Source organism: Mauremys reevesii, linkage group 1 (genome assembly GCF_016161935.1).
Source record: "Mauremys reevesii isolate NIE-2019 linkage group 1, ASM1616193v1, whole genome shotgun sequence".
In the NCBI taxonomy this organism is placed as follows: Eukaryota; Metazoa; Chordata; order Testudines; family Geoemydidae; genus Mauremys; species Mauremys reevesii.
Genome location: NC_052623.1, coordinates 296093437 through 296115802, shown reverse-complemented (window position 1 = coordinate 296115802; position 22366 = coordinate 296093437). Strand labels below are relative to the sequence as shown.

The following is a 22366-nucleotide window of genomic DNA, read 5'->3' as shown; positions in this document are numbered from 1 at the left end:
CCCAGGAAGCCCCCATCCTCTGTATTTTATACCAGCCCCAGGGTGCCCATTGCTGCTCCTTTCCCCACCCACGACTCCATCTGTCTGTCCCCACATCTCCCCCGGCTGTGTCCATCTGTTTGTCCCCACCAACCCCCCCACCCCGGCTGTGTCTGTCTGTCTGCTGCCCGCTGTGTGTGTATGTCCCACAACACCCAAGCTTTGTGTGTTTGTCCCCAACAACCCCCCCCGGCTGTTGGTGTGTGTTTCTGGCTGCCCCCACAGCTCACAGGCTGTGTCAGTCACTCCGTCCCACCCCGTGTGTGTCTGTCCCCCAACCCCCTGGCTGTGTGTGTTTGTCCCCACCAACGTGTGTGTGCCTGCCTGCCCGCCCGCCCCCACAGCTCACCGTCGGTGTCTGGCTGCTGCTCACAATGGCTGCCCAGGGCTCAGCCGCTGCCTGTGGCTCGCTCCCCCTCCCTGCTGTGGAGGCGCGGCCAGGCAGCTCCGGCACCGCCCCCGGCAGCTCCCATTGGCTGGGGCTCCCGGCCAATGGGCTGGGAGTCCAGTCGCTCCTGAGGTCCCTCCCGGGAGCTGCTGCAGCGGCTGCGGTGAGTGAGAGCCCCGGGTGTTGCAAAGGGGGGACCCCCAGCACACGGCCTGGGGCCCAAACATTTGTGGGGCTGAGCCCAGCTCCTGGATTATTGGTGGGGCCTGGGCCCCACGGGCCCATATAACTCGCCGCCCCTGCCTGGAATCACAGTTAAAGTTGCCTCCCCCAAGTTTGAAATGGCACCCCTGCCCGGATCCACAAAGGGACTTAGACATTGTGATGCTCAGTGTTGCAACACCTAACTTTTAGGTACTTAGAAAGTAACAGGAAAATCACTGTGATCCACAATACCTGAGGTTAGGTGCCTAGGCTCCTCACACAATGAATGGGGAGAGATAGGCACTGTCACAAAGAGAGGTGCCTAAGGGTATATCTCCACTGCAAACAAAGACCTGCCGCAAGAGTCTCAGAACCCAGGTCAACTGACTCAGGCTTGCGCTATGTGGCTAAAAATAGCAGTGCAGATATTTGGGCTCAGGCTCCCTGGATTTCAGAGCCCAGTCCCACTTGTTTACCCTGCTATTTTTATACCCAGAGTGAAAGCCCGAGTCAGGTGACTCACCTAAGCAGTTTCTTGCTGGAATGAGTTAGGCCCCTGCCTCATTCAACACAAAACAGCTGAGGGAGAAGGAAGTGGCACCCACCTTATAACTTGTAGCTCAGTGACTAGAGCACTAAACTGGGAGGTGGAAGACCCAGGTTCAATTTCCCCCCTGCCTGAAGAGAAGAAAAGAGGTGAGAGATCCATGTTCAAATCCCTTCTCCCCCTCTGACAGGGGGGAAATTTAACTTGGTCTCCCACAACCCAGGTGACTGCTCTAGCCACCGGGATAAAAAGTTATAAGGTTGGCAGCACAGCCACCTCCTCTTCCTCTGGCCAGATTCTGAATGGACTATAATCCACTAGGCAGCCTCCGAGCACACCTAATGATCAGGTGTCGCAGGTGAGATAGCCGGTGTTCATCCGCCTATCTCCTGTTAATTGGTGGCTCACTCTGGGGCTTAGGTAGGACACAGGCATCCAGATACTTAGAGATAGCAACAATGTGCAAGCCCAGAATCAGAAATATAGGAGCTGAGAGAAATTTTACCCTGAAAACTTAGGCAACAAGTGAGCTTGGCCTCTGCAGGAATTGGGGGGAGTTTTGAGCATAGCAGTGAAGCCTAAAACTGGCATTTAGGCCCCTAAGTACTTTTGTGGATCATAGCTTTTGTCCAAGCGTCATCCACTCTCCACTGTTAGCCCTCTGCTAGGTCCAATATTTCTCCTGACACTCCCTGTGTGTTTCAGGTGGCTACAAAGTCCAGGTGAAGGCACAGAACAGGTTTACAATCAAATTATCCCTCACAAAACAACATGGAGTTTGAAGATAGATATAGGTACATGCAGACATACTAATCCATCACAGTCAGCATTTGTATAGATAATCACTCTATTTCCACCCACAAAAAGGAAACTAGCCTTTTGAAAAAAATCTAGGCCTCTACTCTCCAGGGACTTGTCAACTTCTGACTTGTGTTACCAAGAATAGCCATCTCAGGACCATTTGTATTGAGACAGGCAAGATGTGAACTCCCCAGGGCCGGCTCCAGGCACCAGAGTAGGAAGCTGGTGCTTGGGGCAGCCAATTCAAAGGGCGGCACTCCGTCTGGTATCAGGGCAGCATGTCCAGGTCTTCGGCGGGAATTCGGCGGCGGGTCCCTCATTCCCTCTCTTCCTTCTTGAGCTGCCGCCGAATTGCCACCATTGCCAAAGAGGAAGAGAGGGAGGACCCGCCACCGAACTGCTGCCGAAGAAGCAGCATGATTGAGCTGCCACCGAAGTGCCGCTGCTCGTCTTTCTTCCCCACCCAGTCCCCGCTTGGGGCGGCAGAAAAGCTGGAGCCGGCCCTGGAGCTCTCAGGAGAATAGTACAAAGTGTAACTGTATGTGATGTAAAATAATAAAATAGATTCAATTCATGCTCACTGAAAGAGAGACACACATGAATAGCCTAAACACAGAGCTGGGGATTAACAAAGGAATCCACCTGAAGCAACAGCTTCACTTTTAGCATTCATAGACTCAGAGACTCTAGACTCTAGGACTGGAAGGGACCTTGAGAGGTCATCGAGTCCAGTCCCCTGCCCTCATGGCAGGACCAAATACTGTTTAGACCATCCCTGATAGACATTTATCTAACCTACTCTTAAATATCTCCAGAGATGGAGATTCCACAACCTCCCTAGGCAATTTATTCCAGTGTTTAACTACCCTGACAGTTAGGAACTTTTTCCTAATGTCCAACCTAAATCTCCCTTGCTGCAGTTTAAGCCCATTGCTTCTTGTTCTATCATTAGAGGCTAAGGTGAATACGTTTTCTCCCTCCTCCTGATGACACACCTTTTAGATACCCGAAAACTGCTATCATGTCCCCTCTCAGTCTTCTTCTTTCCAAACTAAACAAACACAATTCTTTCAGCCTTCCTTCATAGGTCATGTTCTCAAGACCTTTAATCATTCTTGTTGCTCTTCTCTGGACCCTCTCCAATTTCTCCACATCTTTCTTGAAATGCGGTGCCCAGAACTGGACACAATACTCCAGTTGAGGCCTAAACAGCGCAAAGCAGAGCGGAAGAATGACTTCTCGTGGCTTGCTCACAACACAGCTGTTAATGCATCCCAGAATCAAGTTTGCTTTTTTTGCAACAGCATCACACTGTTGACTCATATTTAGCTTGTGGTCCACTATAACCGCTAGATCCCTTTCTGCCGTACTCCTTCCTAGACAGTCTCTTCCCATTCTCTATGTGTGAAACTGATTGTTCCTTCCTAAGTGGAGCACTTTGCATTTGTCTTTATTAAACTTCATCCGGTTTACCTCAGACCATTTCTCCAATTTGTCCAGATCATTTTGAATTATGACCCTGTCCTCCAAAGCAGTTGCAATCCCTCCTGTTTGGTATCATCTGCAAACTTAATAAGCGTACTTTCTATGCCAACATCTAAGTCGTTGATGAAGCTATTGAACAGAGACGGTCCCAAAACAGACCCCTGTGGAATCCCACTTGTTATATCTTTCCAGCAGGATTGGGAACCATTAATAACTACTCTCTGAGTACGGTTATCCAGCCAGTTATGCACCCACCTTATAGTAGCCCCATCTAAATTGTATTTGCCTAGTTTATCGATAAGAATATCATGCAAGACATATCAAATGCCTTACCCTTGTGGCTTTGTGAGCAGTCCAGAGATGGACAGAGGCTTCTGGCAGTGGTCTAGAAAATGCAGCTGTTTTCTTCCCTCCATTGCTTGACCGGGTGAGAGAAAGCAGCTGTTCTAGCCATTTGGAGCAGGCACCTCATCGCCCTGATCAGTGACTATAAAAACATTGTTCTCCTCTTAAAGGCAAGAGAAATGAAGACAAACAGGAGGATCTGAGACAAAACAATGTGTAGGTACAGGTTCTAATTTAGTTTCTGCTCACATACTTTGTGTGTCTAAATGGGTGCATGTACGTGCTTTATAAAAACATAATACACAAATAAGATCACTGTCATACAAACAGCTTTTAAAAAAGTCACCATATATTGCTTTCATCCCATCTCCTTCCAGGTATGAAAAAAAACAACAACAAAAAACAGATGGACCTTGTAGTGTGACCTGAAGGTCAACAAATCTAGGCTCTGGCAGTGTGATGGCTGAAGCTAATTTCACAGTGGAGGACCCTTCACTGAAAACTCGTTCATGATTAAACCAGAATGTATGTGTTTGTTTTATCTTTGGTGTCTCAGCTGATCTCACATGCTGTGGTGTTGCACAGGGAGAGAGCCAGTCTGAGATAACCAGAACATAACTTTTGCAGGGCTTTATAAGAAAAATCAACACCATAAATTTCCCATGGAAATGAATTTAAAGACAGAGCAGATCATGGAGCACAGACCTAATGCGCCCCCAGTGAGGAGTGACCCACAAATGGACTATCTCATTCTACCCCCACTGAATTATCAGTGTACTTTCTAGGTGTAAGAAGAAGAAATATTGTTCCATGACAGACTTTTTATTTGAGTCATTAGGAACTCCACTATAGCACTCCAGGAAGTGGCAATTTATAAGAGAAAAAAAATTGCCATGGCTTATTTGTTCCATGTTGTTAAACCACAGTTCTTTTACAGACATTACATATTTACTTTCTAGCAACAGTTAAGGATATTGGCACAAATAAAAATGCATGGAAAAATAAAATGTATTGTTTTTGAGTTTCACAAGACTTTTGGGGTTGTTAATTTCACCAGCTATGTTTTGGTTCACAGGTGAGAATTGTACTATCCACTTGCTTTGCCTGCTCATTCTATTCTTATCAGCAAACAAGACATAAAAAGCTGTGAGGATCTTGCTTATGGGGGAAAAAGGGCTTTTGTAAGTTTAAAATCCCTGGCTTCTCCCAAGCACAGCAGACAGGAGGGGTGGCCTGACATGCCTGTACATGGATGTAGTTAGGAGATCCACTCCAGGCTTGTTTCTATCTCAAAAAGGGATAATGGGATTTTTCCATATGCTAGTTTTGAACGACTCCATTTTCATGATCTGGATGATTTATTTTTTTAAAAAAGAGCTTGAACTGATTCAGTCTTGGTCATTTAAAAAATGATAACCTAATTTTTCTATAATAAATGTTGGTTCTACACAAATAGAAGGGCATGGTTTGTTTTTGCCAGGTTAGGTTTTTTCTCTCCCTTATGCTCGAGTGAACAATATTGCTTTTCTATGTCACTATAACAGATGGCCAAAGTGCAGTTTGTGGGACAAATGCAGATTAGGGAGTACTATATGGCCTGTAGTCACCCTCATCTTCAATACAAAAGGGTGGCCCATCGAGGCTGATTTTGTTTGGATAAAGATAGGCAAGCTGCACCTCCATATTTAGAAGGGAACAATTACAGTCTCCTCTTGGAAGTACCATTTTAAGAGGACATGCTTCCCATTGTAACATTCTAGATAAAGTCGTTATCCAGTTTAGATTCACAACTGGAACTGTATGAAAATCTTCCATCAACATTTTAAATTGAAACTGGATTTTTTTGGGGAAAAAACCAACAACAAATTTTGTGGAAAAAAATCCATTTGTCAACACCCCCCCAATCAATTTTTTTTAAAGCTTTCTACCCCCCTCAATACAAAATGAAAACAAAACTGTTTTGCATTGGGGGGAAGAGGAGAGGAATTTCCTAACGAGCTTTACTCACCATGATCACAGAGGACACAAACAACAAAATATAACCTTTATAAATCATGCACATAAAAATTGCAGTCATACTGATAGGCTACAAAGGCCTATAAAACATCATGAAACAATTACAGCCAGGTAATACCCTGTCTTTCTCACAATCTGTTATCCTTAGCAGTCTTCAAGTGTCTGAGTCAAGTTATCACAGTCACTTAAATGATTACCAGAGGTAAATTGCTGTATTTTTTCTTCCTGCAAATAGGTATAGGAGATATGCATAGGCCCTAGAAAACTACAGGTTTCAAATGTAAGATTCAGTCTAATGAAATCCCTCAGTACATTTCAATATTGGTCTAAAAGGTGTATTTTAAAATATATTCGCTAAAATGTTTTAACTAACATGTCATAAAAGTCTGGTGAAGACAGGATAAGTTGTGTTTTAACATGGCTTGTAGAGGTGAATTCCAGCCTAGAGCCAATGGTTTTAAAGAGCTAATAAACAAAAAAAACCACCTTTTAGTCTAGTCTAGACAAGACTTAAAGGTCTTTTTCCTCTGTTTTTAACTCCTTTTCCCTCCCGCCACACACGGAATACATCATGACAAGATTTCATAAGGCTGTTAATATGTCAAACTCACCTACCCATTTGGTTTTAAAATTAACATTTATGCATTATCTGGAATCTTGTTAACATTCACTTTAATGCCACAGGCACTGACAAAGACCAGAGCAATGCTAGCTGGGAGGGGAGATATTGCTAGAGGGAAAGAGGCAGGAAAAAGGGGAAGTACCATGAGAGCCACTATCCTCGGGGAGAGTGGGCAAAAGTTCAGCTAAAACATCATAACAATTTTTAGAATGCCCCACTTTTATGAGGGCCTGATTCAGAGCCCATTGATGTGTAAAATGTTCCATTTAGAATGAACACTGAAAACCTGAATAACTACGTTATCCATGCATCTTGTGTCATGTCTAACTAGTTCTGTGAAATACCAGTTTAAGATTATTTTGGGGGGAAATGTGCTTTCAAGGACCAGTGACAGGAGAGAAAAGCCATGTCTGTATTAAGCAGTCAAATGAAACAAGAGAAGATAAGATTCTAATATACAGGAATGTGATTCACACCATGTATCCAGCGGAAAAGAATTGCATCATTTTCTCAGTAGGCATTGTTCCCTGTGGATTTTTTCTTTAAACAAACAAACAAACAAACAAAAACAAACACCCCTTAACAGTCAGCCATAAACTCACTAACAAACTGATCAGTCTTAAAGTTAAAGAACTGCTTTTATGGGGCACACACATACGCGTAATAGTTGAGATGGCTGTGTGATGAGGCGCTTTCACCAGACACAGCATTTAGCTACTTTTAATAATGGGTGCTATAGAGAAACATGTTTTTTTGGTTCTGTGTTTGTATGGTGCCTAGCACACTAAGGTCTCGTTCTATGGGTACATCTACACAGCAGCTGCGAGGTGCAATTCCCATCTTGGGTAGACATACACATGCGAGCCTGTGCCTAAAAATAGCAGTGTGGCCACTGTGGCACGGGCAGTGGCTTGGGTTAGCCACCAAAATATATAATCAGGAGGTTGGGCGGGATTGTACTCAAACCACTAGCCTGAGCCATCGCGGCCGGCCATGCAGCTATTTTTATGTGCTAGCTTGAGCAGAAGTAGCGCCCGTTCATCCATTCAAGATGAGAATTACATCTCCCAGCTGCTGTGCAATATACTTTCAGATTAGGACTCCTAGGTGGTACTGTAATACAAATAACTAGACTCTGCGTCCTGTTTTTTTTTTTTCCTGTTTGATCATTTATTCATTAGATTCAAATACAGTACAGATACAGATGCAATGCTGCAGCTATGCCACTGCACTGTAATGCAGACACTTGCTACAGAGACCCTCCATCTCTCCCCCCAAAAAGCAGTAGCTAAGTTGATGGAAGAATTCTTCCACTGACCTATTAGTGTCTATACTGGGGCTTCGGTTAACTTAACTACTTCTCTCAGGGGTATTGCAATTTTGCTCATCTTAACTATATTCATACAAAGATTATTTACCTATTATCAAGACCTTGTAAGATCCACAAGTCTGCAACATTTTTAGAGTGATGGCAAAGTAACAATACTAAGGAAAGATATAGGGTTATGCCATTATATGTTACCAGGAAAGAAATAAGTTTGTGTTACTTACTAGAAACTACTGAACAAACTGGAATATTTTCCCCTCAACATTGGGCCTCAGTTACACTCTGAAAGTCTTCCAAATCTTGTGACTCTGGCATAAATTCAGAGTACCTCTATTAAAGTCAAAATGTTACACAGCTAAAACAGATTGACATGGCCTTGCCATTTGCTCTACTGAGTGGTGGTTATACAAGTCTATAAACTAAGGGCAGTGTCTGGGACACTCTATTTTTGAAGTGCGAGTGATTTCTCTCTTAAACTCTCTACTCAATGAGGCAATTAAAGCTGCCTGGCACTGGAGAGCTATAGGCACACTTCGCTTTGCAGGAGGTAGAAAGTAACATGGGAACCAACTACAGATTTGGTTTTAATTAAGAAATTATCTTTTTTGTTATATTTATTTATGGAGGTGAATAAAGCGGCAATTACTCTGATTCACCACTATCCAATAATACTGTGATGTATAATGCAGTAGTGCGTAGGAGCCCCAGTCATGGAACAGGAACCCATTGTGCTAAACAGTGGACAAACGCAAAACAAAAGACTAAACTCTTAGGGTGAGGGACTTAGGCTGTGTCTATACTACGCAGCTTTTAGCGACACAGCTGTACCACTACAGCCGGACTGCTAAAAGGCACACAGTGCAGCCATTATTTGTTGTCAGGAGAAAGCTCTGATGCCAACAAAAAGCTTCCACCCACAATGAGTGGCATTAGCTTTGTCAGCAGGAGAGTATTCCTGCCGACAAAGCGCTGTTCACACTGGTCCTTGTTGGTAAAACTTTTGTCTTTTGGGACTGTGTGTGGGTTTTTTTTTGTTTTTTTTAAAAACACCTCTAAATAACAAAAGTTTATCTTTCACTTGCCTGTGTAGACAAAGCCTAAGTGTAAATCAAGAAACAACAGGTGGATACAATACACATTAGGGCACCACTATGGAACAGTATTTTGTTTCTGACCACTTTATATTGCAACCTACAAATGTGTTTAGGTGTTTTTTAAACAAATAGGAAAACGAAGTCCCTGCCAATCTACATACACCAAACAATAAATACTACGTGTTTCTCAATATTCCTGTCTTATATGAACTTCAGGAGGAAATAAGCTTCCCATCATGCAATGTCTGTCAACTTGTGTCCCCCTTCATGGCTGGCTTAAAAATTAAGTAGAGAAACTGTAGGTCTATTATTGGTGGAGACAGTTAACACTCTCTCAGGTAAAGAATGGTACCAGTATCTCTTAAACAAGCAATTGCATAAGAAGTGAAATCTTGACATGGGTCATCTCTCCAGTCACCACCCTATTCTAACCTGTTTTTTTCTGGAAGGTCATTGATAAGGCTGAGGTAAATCAGTTCCACAAACACCTGCATTCCTGAGATCTACAGCATTTTAAATCTAGAATTAGACCTGGCTATGGCATAAAGACAACCTAAGTCTCATTGGCTGATTTTCTCCTTTTGGTGATGGGTAGGCATCAGGTACCCATGCCAATTTCTTTGAATCTATTGGCTACCTTTGATACCATTGATCAAGAGGTTGATGTGTTTTGTTGACGTGTTTGCTGATACTGACAAGGTTAGATGGAGTGGTTCTTTTCTGTTTGACAACACAGAGACTAGTGTTGGGCCACCACTCTTCTGGCTGCACAGCCTGTATGTGGGATGATAAGTTCTGTCCCGTCAAATCGCTATTGGATGTATGTAAAGCCACTGGGGGGGGGGGGGGAGAAAATGAGACTACTTGGGCTCTTAGACCATCAATATGCAAAAAGCACTCAGCTTTGTTTCCTTTACATTAGCTACAGATGGTGAAGTAATTTAGCTTTCCAAGTACTTAACTGGGGATTGGGGCTATATGACCAACTCGACAAAATTCATGTTTTCCCCACCTGCTCTGGGTATTTGCTTATTCAACATAATGAGTTTGTCTGCATTGTTAGTAAGGTGAGTTATCTAGGGCGCCTACTAGATCCCTGGTAACTTTGTTGGCTCATAAGAGGAAACTGTGGCCAGCCACAAACATACATGCTCTTGATTAAGAGATTATGACCTTTCTTCTCTGATGTGGGTCTTGCCACAGTTATCCATATCTGTGTCACTTTCAGACTAGATTAATGCAATGCACTCTGCTTGGAGAGCTACACCTGAGGACCACACTGAAGTTGCAGCCTGTACAGAATATGACTGCCTACTCCTTTATAAGTGTTTCTTGCATGACACTTGTGTACTATAGTCTCCGCTGGCTTCCAGTTCATGTCCAGATGCAATTAATGTTGGTGTTTCCACTATGTACATCTTCTTTAGATCCCACCTTCCCTTGTTTCATGTTGACAGCATATCAGCTGAGATGCCCAACCCTCACATTTAAATGTCTAGGGACTGGGAACAGGGCATTCTCAGCCCAGAATTCATTCTTCCCATTGGTCTGTCAGAGCTGCTGTTAGAGATGGGGTAAATGAGGAAGTATCTTTGATTAGACCAACTTCTGCTGGCAGGAGGTACAAGCTGAAGAAGAGTTCTGTTAGCTCAAAAGCTTGTACCTTCAACCAACAGAAGTTGGTCCAATAAAAGATATTACTTCACCAACCTTGTCTCTCTCATACCAGGGATCAACACAGCTACAACAACACTGCAAAAGAGCTGGTGTTGACTTTCAGGACATGCAATGAGTCTGCTCTGCTTGCAGAGGGAGGGAATGGGAATTGCATTGATTTCTTTAATTCGGTAGTGTCCTTGATATTGGGACAACTTTTTGATTATCTCTTTAGTGTGGAGGGTTTTTTGTACATATGCTTAGAAGTACATTTTGCAAGTTTAAGATACAATATCTACTTTGGCCATATTATGCATATGAAATGCAGTATTACTGCTTTACACATATCTGTTTTAAAGAACTGCAGCGTGTAACCTTACTAATCAGTCCCTACAGAGAAGACACATTGCTTGTTTAGTCATTATGACCCCAATCATGCGATGATCTCAGTGAGGATGGACCATTCCATCATGTGGAGCTCATTACACAGTGAGGCCTTCATGGGCTGATCAATATTCTGTTTAAGAATGGTGCCTCAATTACAGTTAAATATCCTTCAAATTCCAATAAAAGCTGTGGTCCATAATCTTGGGATAAAAGCTATAACTTTGGCTTCTCTCTCTTCAGTCATCCCACCTATACACTAAATTCTTTGTTACCACTCAAGAAAGAGATCTTGGAGTCATTGTGGATAGTTCTCTGAAAACATCCACTCAATGAACAGCGGCAGTCAAAACAGCGAACAGAATGTTGGGAATCATTAAGAGGGATAGATAATGAGGCAGAAAATATCATATTGCCTCTATATAAATCCATGGTATGCCCACATCTTGAACACTCTGTGCAGATGTGGTCACCCCATCTCAAAAAAGATATATTGGACTTGGAAAAGGTTCAGAAAAGAGCAACAAAAGTGATTAGGGGTATGGAATGGCTGCCATATGAGGAGAGATTAATAAGACTGGGACTTTTCAGCTTGGAAAAGAGACAACTAAGGGGGGATATGATAGAGGTCTATAAAATCATGACTAGTGTGGAGAAAGTAAATAAGGAAGTGTTATTACTCCTTATCATAACACATGAACTAGAGGACACCAAATGAAATTAATAGAACTCCTTGCCAGAGGATGTTGTGAAGGCCAAGACTATAACAGGGTTAAAAAAAGAACTAGATAAATTCAGCCAGGATGGGCAGGGATGGTGTCCCTAACCTCTGTTTGCCAGAAACTGGGAATGGGCAACAGGGGATGGATCACTTGAAACTAATAGAACAGATAATATCCTCTGGGGCACCTGGCATTGGCCACTGTCAGAAGACAGGATACTGGGCTAGATGGACCTTTGGTCTGACCCAGTATGGCTGTTCTTATGTTCTATATTCTTATCTAAGGATCATATAAGAATATTAATTCAGTGCAACAGTAAAATGGCATAAGTGCTGGGTTTCTAAAAATAAATTGTGTAACTATTCAATAAATAAATTCCAGTTAGTAGAAAATAATATCCTGAAAATGAAATGGTGAAGTTATGTATTTATTATTGATGACTGCCATATACACCTCTACCTCGATACAACGCTGTCCTTGGGAGCCAAAATTTTTTTACTGCGGTATAGGTGAAACCGCGTTATATTGAACTTGATTTGATCCGCCGGAGTGCACAGCCCCGCCCCTCCAAAGAACTGCTTTACCACATTATATCCAAATTCGTGTTATATCGGGTCGCGGTATATCGGGGTAGAGGTCTAATTTGTCAGACAGAATTTTTCCAACTGCAAGCACTGCAAAAATCAGCCTGAGATTTAAAATAACAAACTCTGTTCTTTCTCATTGCCAGTAAAAAAATTCTGCAATCAGAATTTAGCTGATAAATTTTGTTGATCCAGGAGGCAGAACAGAACCTAGCACTACATAACTTTGGAAAAGTGAGCTAAGTGTGGCAGAAGAATTTGTTTTATTTAAAGTAAACAGACACCAAAGATAATGGGTTAAATTCTCCCCTGAGTTACACCAGTTCCCATTATTAATGGTATTGTAAGTGCAGAAAGAATTTGGCCCACAGAGCAATTAAAATTAGGAAGCTGTCACTTTCTGACTGTAAAGATGTCTGTGTAAATCTTAAGGCCTGATTTTCAGAAGCTCAGCATTCCGAAAATAAGGTCCTCACTCTGTCCCTATGCATGTATGCATTAAAATAGGGTAGTAATAATAATAAAGTTACATGTTCGAACATCATGTCTAAAATAATGCAAAATGCCACATGTGGATCTAAAAATCATAACATAAGACCAAATTCTCCCCTAACTTAAACCTCATGCAAACCTACTGACGAACACGGCTCCTACTCTGAAAACTGAAGGAAGTGTAAACCAGGGTAGATTTTGCACAGAAGAGGGCAGAATTAACAGTGACTGATGCAGTCTGGGCACCTTCAAAAGATGTTAAATTTATCTAGCCCAGGATCTGAAAGACAGCATGAAAATTATTCCCTTTTCCTCCCCCTCCCATTACCTCAACTAATTTTCCTATTTTTTACTAGATTGGTATAAGGTCTTATTATATGCCATTGTACAGAGCTACAAGTTTAGATAGAACTATTAGTAGAGTCCTGCAAATCCATGGATATCCACTTCATATCTGCAGACCATTTTTGCAGATAATGTATTGGATGTGGATATAACCGCACAGGGCTCTGCTCTCACCAGCAGCACCTGGCCCACGGTGTCCGGCTCGGGCAGCCGGAGGAGCACAGTGTGCTCAGGGACGGCAGCCAGTGGCTGGGCCTGGGCGGAGGCCGGAATTGGGGCTGTCCAGCCCCCGCTCACCGCACCACTTCCTGTCCAGCAGCTCGGGCCCCTTGGGCTATGCCAGCATCCCCAGTGACTATGGCCTGGTCAGGTAGCACTGGCTTCACTCCCAGCCCACTGACTCCTGGCTAGCAGGGCCACCCCCAGCTGCAGGGATTGGAGCGGGCAGAGCCCCAGCACCCTACCCCTCAGCGATGGAACACACACTGCTGCTGCTGTCGCTTGTGAGCCCCCCGGAGCAACACCCAATGTGACAACCCTTTTCTCCCCAGCCCTTTTCTCCTTGAGACCCCACCCTTGTGCCACCCCTTATCCCCAATCTTCGCCCTTATGCCGCCTCTTCCCTGCAAGACCCACCCCCTGCTCACTCATCTCCGCTCTCCCACTACCTTCACTAGCCCTTGTGAGATGTCTTGCTGCTGTGGATACACATAAAAGACACCTAGCAGATCATGGGTTGGATGCATGTTAATTCTGGCGGATGCGGATCAACATTTTTGAATCCGTTCAGGGCTCTATTAGTCATAAGAACGGCCATACTGGGTCAGACCAATGGTCCATCTAGCCCAGTATTCTGTCTTCCGACAGTGGCCAATGCCAAGTGCTGTTTGTTCCCTCTGAAGAACAGGCAATCAAGTGATCCATTCCCTATTGTCCACTCCCAGTTTCTGGTAAACAGGGATTGTATTGAGCATCTGCGTGAAATCTCACTAGCTCAAGTGGTGAGTAGAAGTAAAGATACAGATAAGATAATTGATAAGAAATGGCATGTATGTAACACTGTTCCTTTAAGTTTAGTGTAGCTACTGATCGGGATAGTATCTTTATAATACCAATTCTTCTATTAGTCTTCCATGGACCTTAATGTTGCCATAAGTATCTCTTGACCGTTTTCCTTGGGGAAGAGGATTGATATTTAGTTTTTAAGTTTTCCTCAGGATCCTGGCAGGGATATAAAGGGTGATATATATGTTCCATCTCCCTTGAGAAAAGCTTGAGAAAACTGTATACCAGAATCTAATGTTGATCCCAGTGATGTCGGGAAGGGGTAAAGTCAGCTCTAGTTTCATCATTCTGGAAGCCAGTTATCTCTGCTAGTGGTCATGTGGGAAGGTTTCTAACTGTTGTTTCTGGAAGTGGGATGAGATCCTCTGCTGGCTGCTGAGAATGAAAGGACCTTCTTGCTCTCTCTCCACCCAAATCCCAGATACCACTTCCTCCGACTCCTCCAAATACTTCTGGTAGATGAAAAATGCAATACTGCTGTCTTCTCCTGCAGGGTTCCCTATCATCTTCATTTGTCTGCCTCACCCTGCTTTATGTGGTATTAATGCATTGTACAGTGCCTATCTACTCCTTTCACTGCTCTGCTTAAAGTGCTTAGGAAGGGCAGGGAGCAAAGTGCTTCTCTTTTCACTTTGCAAGATACAAGTTTAGCAGGCAGAGCAGAGGGCACTCCTGAGACAACACTTTTGGCTCCCACCTCTCCCATGTGCTTAAGCAGAGCAGGGGAAAGGGATGCCAAAATCCTTGGTAATCTTTACTCACTGACAAAGGATCAGTTTGGGGTTTTAAGTCAGTGGGAGCTGTGGGTGCTCAGTTCTTCTAAATGAAGGGGTCTGATTTTTCAGATGCCTAAATATTTATTTAGGGGCCATATTTTAAGCACTTAAGTTAGAAAAGTTTAGTCTTGTGAGAAGGTCCAAATTCAACTTCAGTTTTGCCACATAGAAGCCTGTGTGGTCCTGGGATGGCAATGAAGGCAGGATTTGGCCCTATAGTTAACAGTTAAGGTCCCTCAAGATAAAAATATTAAAAGTGCATTAACATTACTTGCTGATCAGTTATTTCCTTAAATCAAGAGTGAGTGAGTGGTCTGGCAGCTGCTTTCACAGTTAATACCAATGGTGATTGAGATCTAGCCAAAACAGAAGAGCCTGGACTTTAAAAATCAAATTCTGTTCCAGACAAGTACTGTTGCAGTCAGAAGATGTGAAGGCACACATTTACCTTTATTTTTAACCATACATGAAAGAGCAACTCTATCTACTATAATTCTTCATGCTAATCCGTCTATAATGATGCAGCTTTATCTAGAACATAATCATAGATTTGATCATTGCTACAATTGCTCTTGCTTAAGCAAAAACAGATTAATCAGGATTATGTGAACAGATGTTTCTCAAGAATGTAATTCCTCATCTCTAACTTTATACCGTATTTCTTAGAATAATTTCATTGTTCCTTGATCAAATGAAAACTATTGTACGTAAATTTCTTTTTCAGAACACTTGACAAGATGTGCATAAATGTAGATGCGCGCTAATGTCCTTATTAAACTGAGTTTTTAAAAGCTGTAGTAACAATCTACATTTAAACACACACAAATCCCTGAAGGGGCAGATTTAAGTAGACCGATGCTAGGAACTACAGAAATAGCGCAGTCGCCAAGCCCTTTACTTGTATTGCAATCAACCACCTGAGTATGTCAAATATCAAAGCATCTGCTCCCGGGCACAAAATACTGAGTTGAGAATTATTTAGTGTTTGGCTAGAAGCCATAAGTCAAGGCGCAGTTAGATCAGACGTGGGTTGCCCCACTAGCCATTCGTCATAGGTTAATGAATTAACATGCGGATAAACATCTTTACACCGTCTGACTTTTTATTCTGGCTGCTCTTCACATACTTTATCAGAGACACACACAGACACGCACCCACCCCTCCCCCGGTCTCAATCGGCTCCGGAGCTTGCCCAGCAGCAGCCTACCTGCCACGGAGCGCCCGATGCTGCGCAGGGCGGTGATGGAGGGGTGCTGCTGGTGCACCTCCTTCAGGAAGGTCTCCAGCTGCTCGCTGTGGTGATAGCTGAACTCCAAGCCGGCCACCACCGGGAGCAGGAGCGCCAGGCACAGGCTGCCCGCCTCCTGGAAGCAAACAGAGACTCCGTGTGACACGGGGGACGGAGCCCCGCTCGCCACGGCCCGCGGGCTCCAGGGGCTCAGCGCCTGCTTGTCCCACCGCCCCTCCCGCTACGCCGGGCTGAAGCCGGCCGGTCCCCGTTAGCCCGCCGGGGAAGGGGTGCAGGGGCTGCCCCGCCCGGGCTGAGAGAGGCGAGTCCCCCCGCTCCCGGCAGCAGCATCCCGGGGCGCGCGCTCCTACCCGCATGGCTCTGGCTCGGAGCAGCGGCGGCGCCCGCACCTCCCGGCACAAGCTCCGCAGCCCGGGCAGGAGGCGGTGTAACCCCCTCAGGGGCCCTGCCCTGCCCGCTGACTGACGCAGGAGCCGTCCAGTCAGGTCCCCGAGGCCCGCCCATGGGGGGGGGGGCGGGCGTGAGAAGGGCTCGGGTCTGTCTCCCCCTCTCCCGCCCTCACTAGCCCCGGGGAAGCTCGAGGCTCTGCGGGAGGCAGCCGGGCGGCGTGGACGGGCTCACCTGCTCCAGGAAATGGCGGGGGGGAAGCTGAGCCCTCAGCAGAAAGGGTCCCTGCCGTGGCCGCCAGCCTGAAATGCTGAGCGGGGCAATGGGAGGCTCCGGCGCTGGAAACATCCTGCTGATTGCAACGTTCTGACAAGCCCGTGGCTGAGCCTTTTCACGCCAGCGAGCGATCCCCACTAAGTCCCTCTTCTCAAAAGGAAAAGCTAGTTCCCAGTCATATGGGGTGGGGCGGGAAGGGGGCTGGTGAGAGACACACGAGGTAGAGGGGCAATCGGGGGTGGCTGCTGCCTCAGTTTCTCCAGCTGCAGAAGGTGGATAATACACCTTCCTCTGTGACACAGGTGTTTAATATACTTAAAAATATGCAAGGATTTAGTTATACAACAAAAAAGAATAGAGAGGATTTTAATGGAAAAATGTAAATGTTGAGGGGGTGAATATAAACCATGACACTTTAAAATAGAATGTGTTTGTGTGTACACAAAGTTTTATTACAAGCTACATCTGTGAGGAGACAATAAAAGCAAACACCTGCTAGCTGGCATAGCTAAACACGTCTTGCATATTACTGCATGCATTTTAAAATGTCCTTGAGTCAACATTTGTGTGATGTCAGGTTCTCCTCTTCCCCTTTTGCTCCTCCCCCCTCATAAGAAGCCCTTTAAAAAGTTACTTGTTTGTTTAAGTTTTAACAGTTTACAGATGATCAACCTAGGGGTATCTGAAATACAATATTAGCCCCCAGTCCTACAAAGACTTAAAGGTTTAACTTTATACACTGTGAGTAGTCCCATTAAACGTGTGTATTTACCTGCTAAAGATAAAATGGCAGAATATTTTTCATTTAAGCCCCTGTTCTGGTGTGGAAGTAGAGAAAAAACTCACAGGGATTTGGGGTTGAACTTGTCCATGTCCATGCTTGAGATCTGCCTAAATGTGCTTTGTTGTTTGTTTAAATTTGAGCAAATTCTTTTCAGCAATTTGAGTTATGCAAGTATGAAAAGTAAACACCATTCTCATTGTTAAAAAAACAAAAACCCATACATCCAGAAACAGAGCTACAGTAAAAATAATTGTTTAAAACCTCCAACTTGGTATGGACAAATCCTTCACTGAAGCCTAATTTTGGTGGTAATCATTTATAAAGTTCTGTAAATGTCCAGGGCATTGTACAGCTGTAGTTCAGGGTCCTGCCTGATGCATTTACAATATAAAGACACAAGTGAAGGAGCGAGGAGAGAACAGAGTATTTGCTGTATGCCAACCCCAACTGTGCAATGACATGGAACAGGCATTCCCATAGGAAGACTTTAAAATACTCTGGTTCACTGGGAGAAGCACTCACGCTCCCCATAGCCTGCCAAAACCTCAACCCCCCCCCCCAAAAGTGAATTGTGCTCATCATCACTAATCCCAATCATAAAGGAGCACATACACAGTATCTGGGTGTGGACAAAGGATTGCCAGTGTGTATGCACACAAAATTCAGTTAGCTACTCTACATGCTTGCACGGGGGCATGATACTGTGCTATAAAAGTCAAAGTCAGTGTGCTGCAAGCTATTGTTTGGAAAAATCTCCTTAACAAGTAGCAATAAAAAGTTTATAGTGTACCTTACTCTCATATTGTGTTTCTGAAACACCTTAAAAAAAAAGCTGCTTCCAAATTAAACTAACAATCTAATGAAATAGCTTTCCCCTCTCTTGCCTTCCCTCATCCCTTCAATCTTCCAATCAGATTTTTGAAGGCACAGGGGCCATCCAAACAGAATCAAACATAGGAGCAGGGCTGCCTCGCCTTGTAAAGTCAAGCTGCCTTGGTTACCTCTGTCCAGCTCAAGTTGCAATTTACCACTGTTGCTTCCCAGAGGATCTGGTTCATCTGAGATCACTGGAATGGCAAAGGTAGTCAGGGACACCCTGGGGGTTCAGTTTGTTATCTATTTATTATTGTTAATAGTAAATAAAGCCCAGGGACTGGAATACATATTCCTTATGTATATGCCTATGTTTGTTATTTTTGGCTAAAAATTTAGCCCCTTTTAAAATTAATTCATACATCATGTCAGCATGGTCCAGGGATAGGGCACTGGACTAAGTCAGGAATCCTGGGTTTTGTCCCTGACTCTGCCACTGACCTCGGGCATCTCTCTTCATCTCTCAGTTCTCCATCTATAAAATGGGGATAACATTTGCCCTGTGCCCCTTGATTTCAGGGGGAATTAGATGCCTAAATACCTTGGAGGATCTGGGCCGTTGAGCACTACCAATGAAAAGCACTATATAAGTTTTATATTCTGAAATCTCCTAAATTTTAATTGCAGGGACTACAATTTACTTTAGTTAGTAATATAAAGTTTTACTGACAATTTTTAATCTGCAGAATGAACCAAACAGTCATGCAAATAACTGGGTTATTACAAGACGACAACGACTTGATGCTTCTGATTTCATCTTTAAAATGCTTTACAAATATTCTACAATTAAGGGTCTGATCCTTCGTTCCATCCACTGAAGTCAGTGTGAGTTTTAGTGTGCAACTTTTAAATGCACGCTCTAACTGCTTTATTAGACAAATGTAAGTCACATTTTGAGGCCCACTGTATTTTAACAGTGATCAATATAGCCCTATAAAATATACATATTTTTCCTGTAGGAGTAACAGCATTTCCAACCAAGTGTTCAAAAATCATGTCTGATCCCCAAAATCACAATATTAGCTTTAAAATCATAAGATTTGTTTAATGTTTTTATTTCTCATATGATTTCTGAGCCTTTAGGGTGCACTTGAATCATATTTTCATTTCAGGCTTTTTGCCACAACCATGAGGACTAGAAATGTACTATTTTTTAAATAAAAAATGAAAACAGATTCTCAACCAATCACATCTCCCCAAGAGCTGGGACTTTAAGAAAAATAGCAAATATTGAAAGATTTACAATAAAATTGCAAGAAATGGCAACAGTGAAAACCCAACCCTCCATCTCTCCATGCTGGTGTCATCAGAGGGAATATGCACAGCACAGGAAACACAGTCTCCCTGCTCTTACTTCCTATGCCTGGGGCCACTGCAGCCCTCAGGAGCTGGAAGAAGCAATTACAGGGAAAGTCCTGCTCAGCCTCTGCATTCATGGGATGGACCATGTTCAGTGCATACAGAAAAATCCTCAAAGAATTTGGCTGCCCAACTCCAACAAATCTCTGCTGAACATTTGTGAACTGAGACTTTCCAAAAACTCATCATTTACCCAAATTTTAGTGAATTTTCTCAAGGGACCAGTATGATTTCTTTTCCCTCTCCACCACCCCAATGTCTAGCCAAATTTCAAGTCCCTGCTCCAAAAGCGTTGAGGTGCTAGAGTTGTAATAATATTTGTTAAAATGGGCAAAACAGTGTATTTCCCCCCATTTTCATTCTTGGAAACAACTGACCCATTTTAGCTGAAAATTCTAAACAAACAAAACTAAACTAAACAAAACAGCCTATGGCAGACATCCAGCATGGAAACTTTCAGCCCAAGCACTTAAAGTTTGGCAAAGCTACGAGCAAGTAAAAATGGGATCTTATAGTGGAAAGTATCAGGCAACTTCAACTATATTCAGTGCTACCAACTCTGGCTATAAAACTGAAAAGGATTGAATTATTTCTACAGAATTAAATACTTTTCCTGTTTTGGACCAAGTGTAATTTGCTTGATTTAGAGAGGTCGGCCTTAAGATCTATTGCCCCAATATTTTCCACACCTTTTATAATGATTGTTAAAGTCTGAGGTTGAAAGAGCCCGACATAGGAAAGTCAAAAAACCTGCCAAGAAAAAATTAGGATAGCATCAAGATTTCTTTTAAAACATGCTTCAGAAATTAGGATATGCCAATTTTTTTTTTAAAAAGGCCTCTATCTTGTGACACCTTCCAATGAAAGTAAAATGGCAGTAGTGTAAACCTATCTTTTGTAATTGCCCACTGCCCTGTTCTTGCCAGAGTCTGTTTTGCACCAACTTCTGAAGTATCTTGTACTGGTCACTATCAGAGACCTGATACTAGATTAAATGGACCATTGGTCTGATCTAGAATGGCAATTCCTACATTTCTATTAGGAGAAAATTTTCTGCTTTGATTAAATAAAAAGCTATCAAATCTTATAAAATCATTTTAAACAAGTATTTGTATTGTGCAAATTAGTTTGTTATCAAACATTTAAATTTAAAAAAATGAAGATGTAAGACAGCAAAGTTTCTAGTTTCAGGACTGCTTGAAAGATTATCCTAATGGCATGATTCAAGTGAGTGAGGGAGGAAGGCAAATTTCTTCACCCTGTAATGAGTCTAGCTCATAGTAGGTCATAGTTCTATTGACAGTCATAAAAAAAATAATCAAAGTACATGATTGAGGTAGAGCACAGATGTAATTACTTAACTTGATTGGAACAATTAAAATCATGTCTGATGTCATGCAGTTGTAACCTTTGGGTAAGCTAGAGTTCACTTCAGTTCTTGTCTCCAGTGCCTTAAAAACAAAAACAAAAAACTCCCATAGAAAGTAGCTGGAGACCCAGAGTTCAGTCTCTAAGGATTTTCAGTAAGGATTGCACAGGGTCAACCTCTCCACATTCAAGTCCCAAAAGGAACTACAAAAGAATGAATTTAATTAAATAACTTTATAAAATTTTATGATAAATCTAATTTTACAGCATGACATGGCTATTTTATAATCTGCACACGTTACCTCCACAGTTATACAGAAATAAACCTAATTAAAATCTGAACACACTGAGAAGAAACAAAGTTCCCAAAAGCTTAGGTTTAGTTCATCTAAGTCTCAGTTAGAGTCTTTGATCACCAAATCTACACAGTCTGCTGAGTCTAAAACATCTTCCCTCCACTTGCTTGTAGGAATCTTCAGTTGGAATCCATGCAGACTCTTCCTCTGCTGAAATCACTGCTAGCCAATCAGCTAATTGATTAACCAATCACTCAGTTAAGTGTATAGATTTAAAGAAAACCCTGTTACAAGAAAATACAAAACTGAGAATAGCAAAATATAAATGACTCTTTCTCCATTACTACATTTAAAGAAGAATTGGTGAATCAGACTAGTTGAGACAATTAGACTAGAACAGTTTAGCTAAAATCAAAACATTCAAAGCATACAATTAAAATAGAAGTTACTTTTCCCTCCTATGCTTCCCTGTTAAAGGGTTAACAATATCACTAGCCTGCTGCAAAATGTTTCAGAGTTAAGTACAACAACTTGCTTTCTGCTCCTGGGCTCAGCTTCTCCCAACTCAGGCCTGGTCTACACTAGGCGTTTAAACCGGTTTTAGGAGCGTAAAACCGATTTAACGCCACACCCGTCCACACTAGGAGGCACCTTATATCGATTTTAATGGCTCTTTAAATCGGTTTCTGTACTCCTCCCCGACGAGAGGAGTAGCGCTAATATCGGGATTAACATATCGGAATAGGGTTAGTGTGGCCGCAAATCAACGGTATTGGCCTCCGGGCGGTATCCCACAGTGCACTATTGTGACCGCTCTGGACAGCATTCTGAACTCGGATGCACTGGCCAGGTAGACAGGAAAAGCCCCGCGAACTTTTGAAA

At 43.1% G+C, this 22366-nt stretch overlaps 1 protein-coding gene across 4 annotated transcripts in view; it reads right to left on the bottom strand.

Moving 5' to 3' along the window:
- The window catches only part of CPM (carboxypeptidase M), a 70634-nt gene extending 53655 nt beyond the window's left edge, over positions 1-16979 (bottom strand). For 3 of the 4 annotated variants that reach the window (XR_005592687.1, XM_039520025.1, XM_039520026.1), the window contains exons 1-2: positions 16763-16979; positions 16100-16256 (exon numbers count right to left, since the gene is read on the bottom strand). Coding sequence is in view for 3 of the 4 variants with exons in the window: in XM_039520025.1 (XP_039375959.1) it covers positions 16100-16256; positions 16763-16876 (271 nt within the window). In the remaining variant the exon portion in view is untranslated. Of the gene's footprint in view, positions 1-16099; positions 16257-16491; positions 16615-16762 lie in introns of those variants that run through there. The other variant, XM_039520027.1, reaches the window with a different exon arrangement.
- Between the last annotated feature and the right edge of the window lie 5387 nt (positions 16980-22366).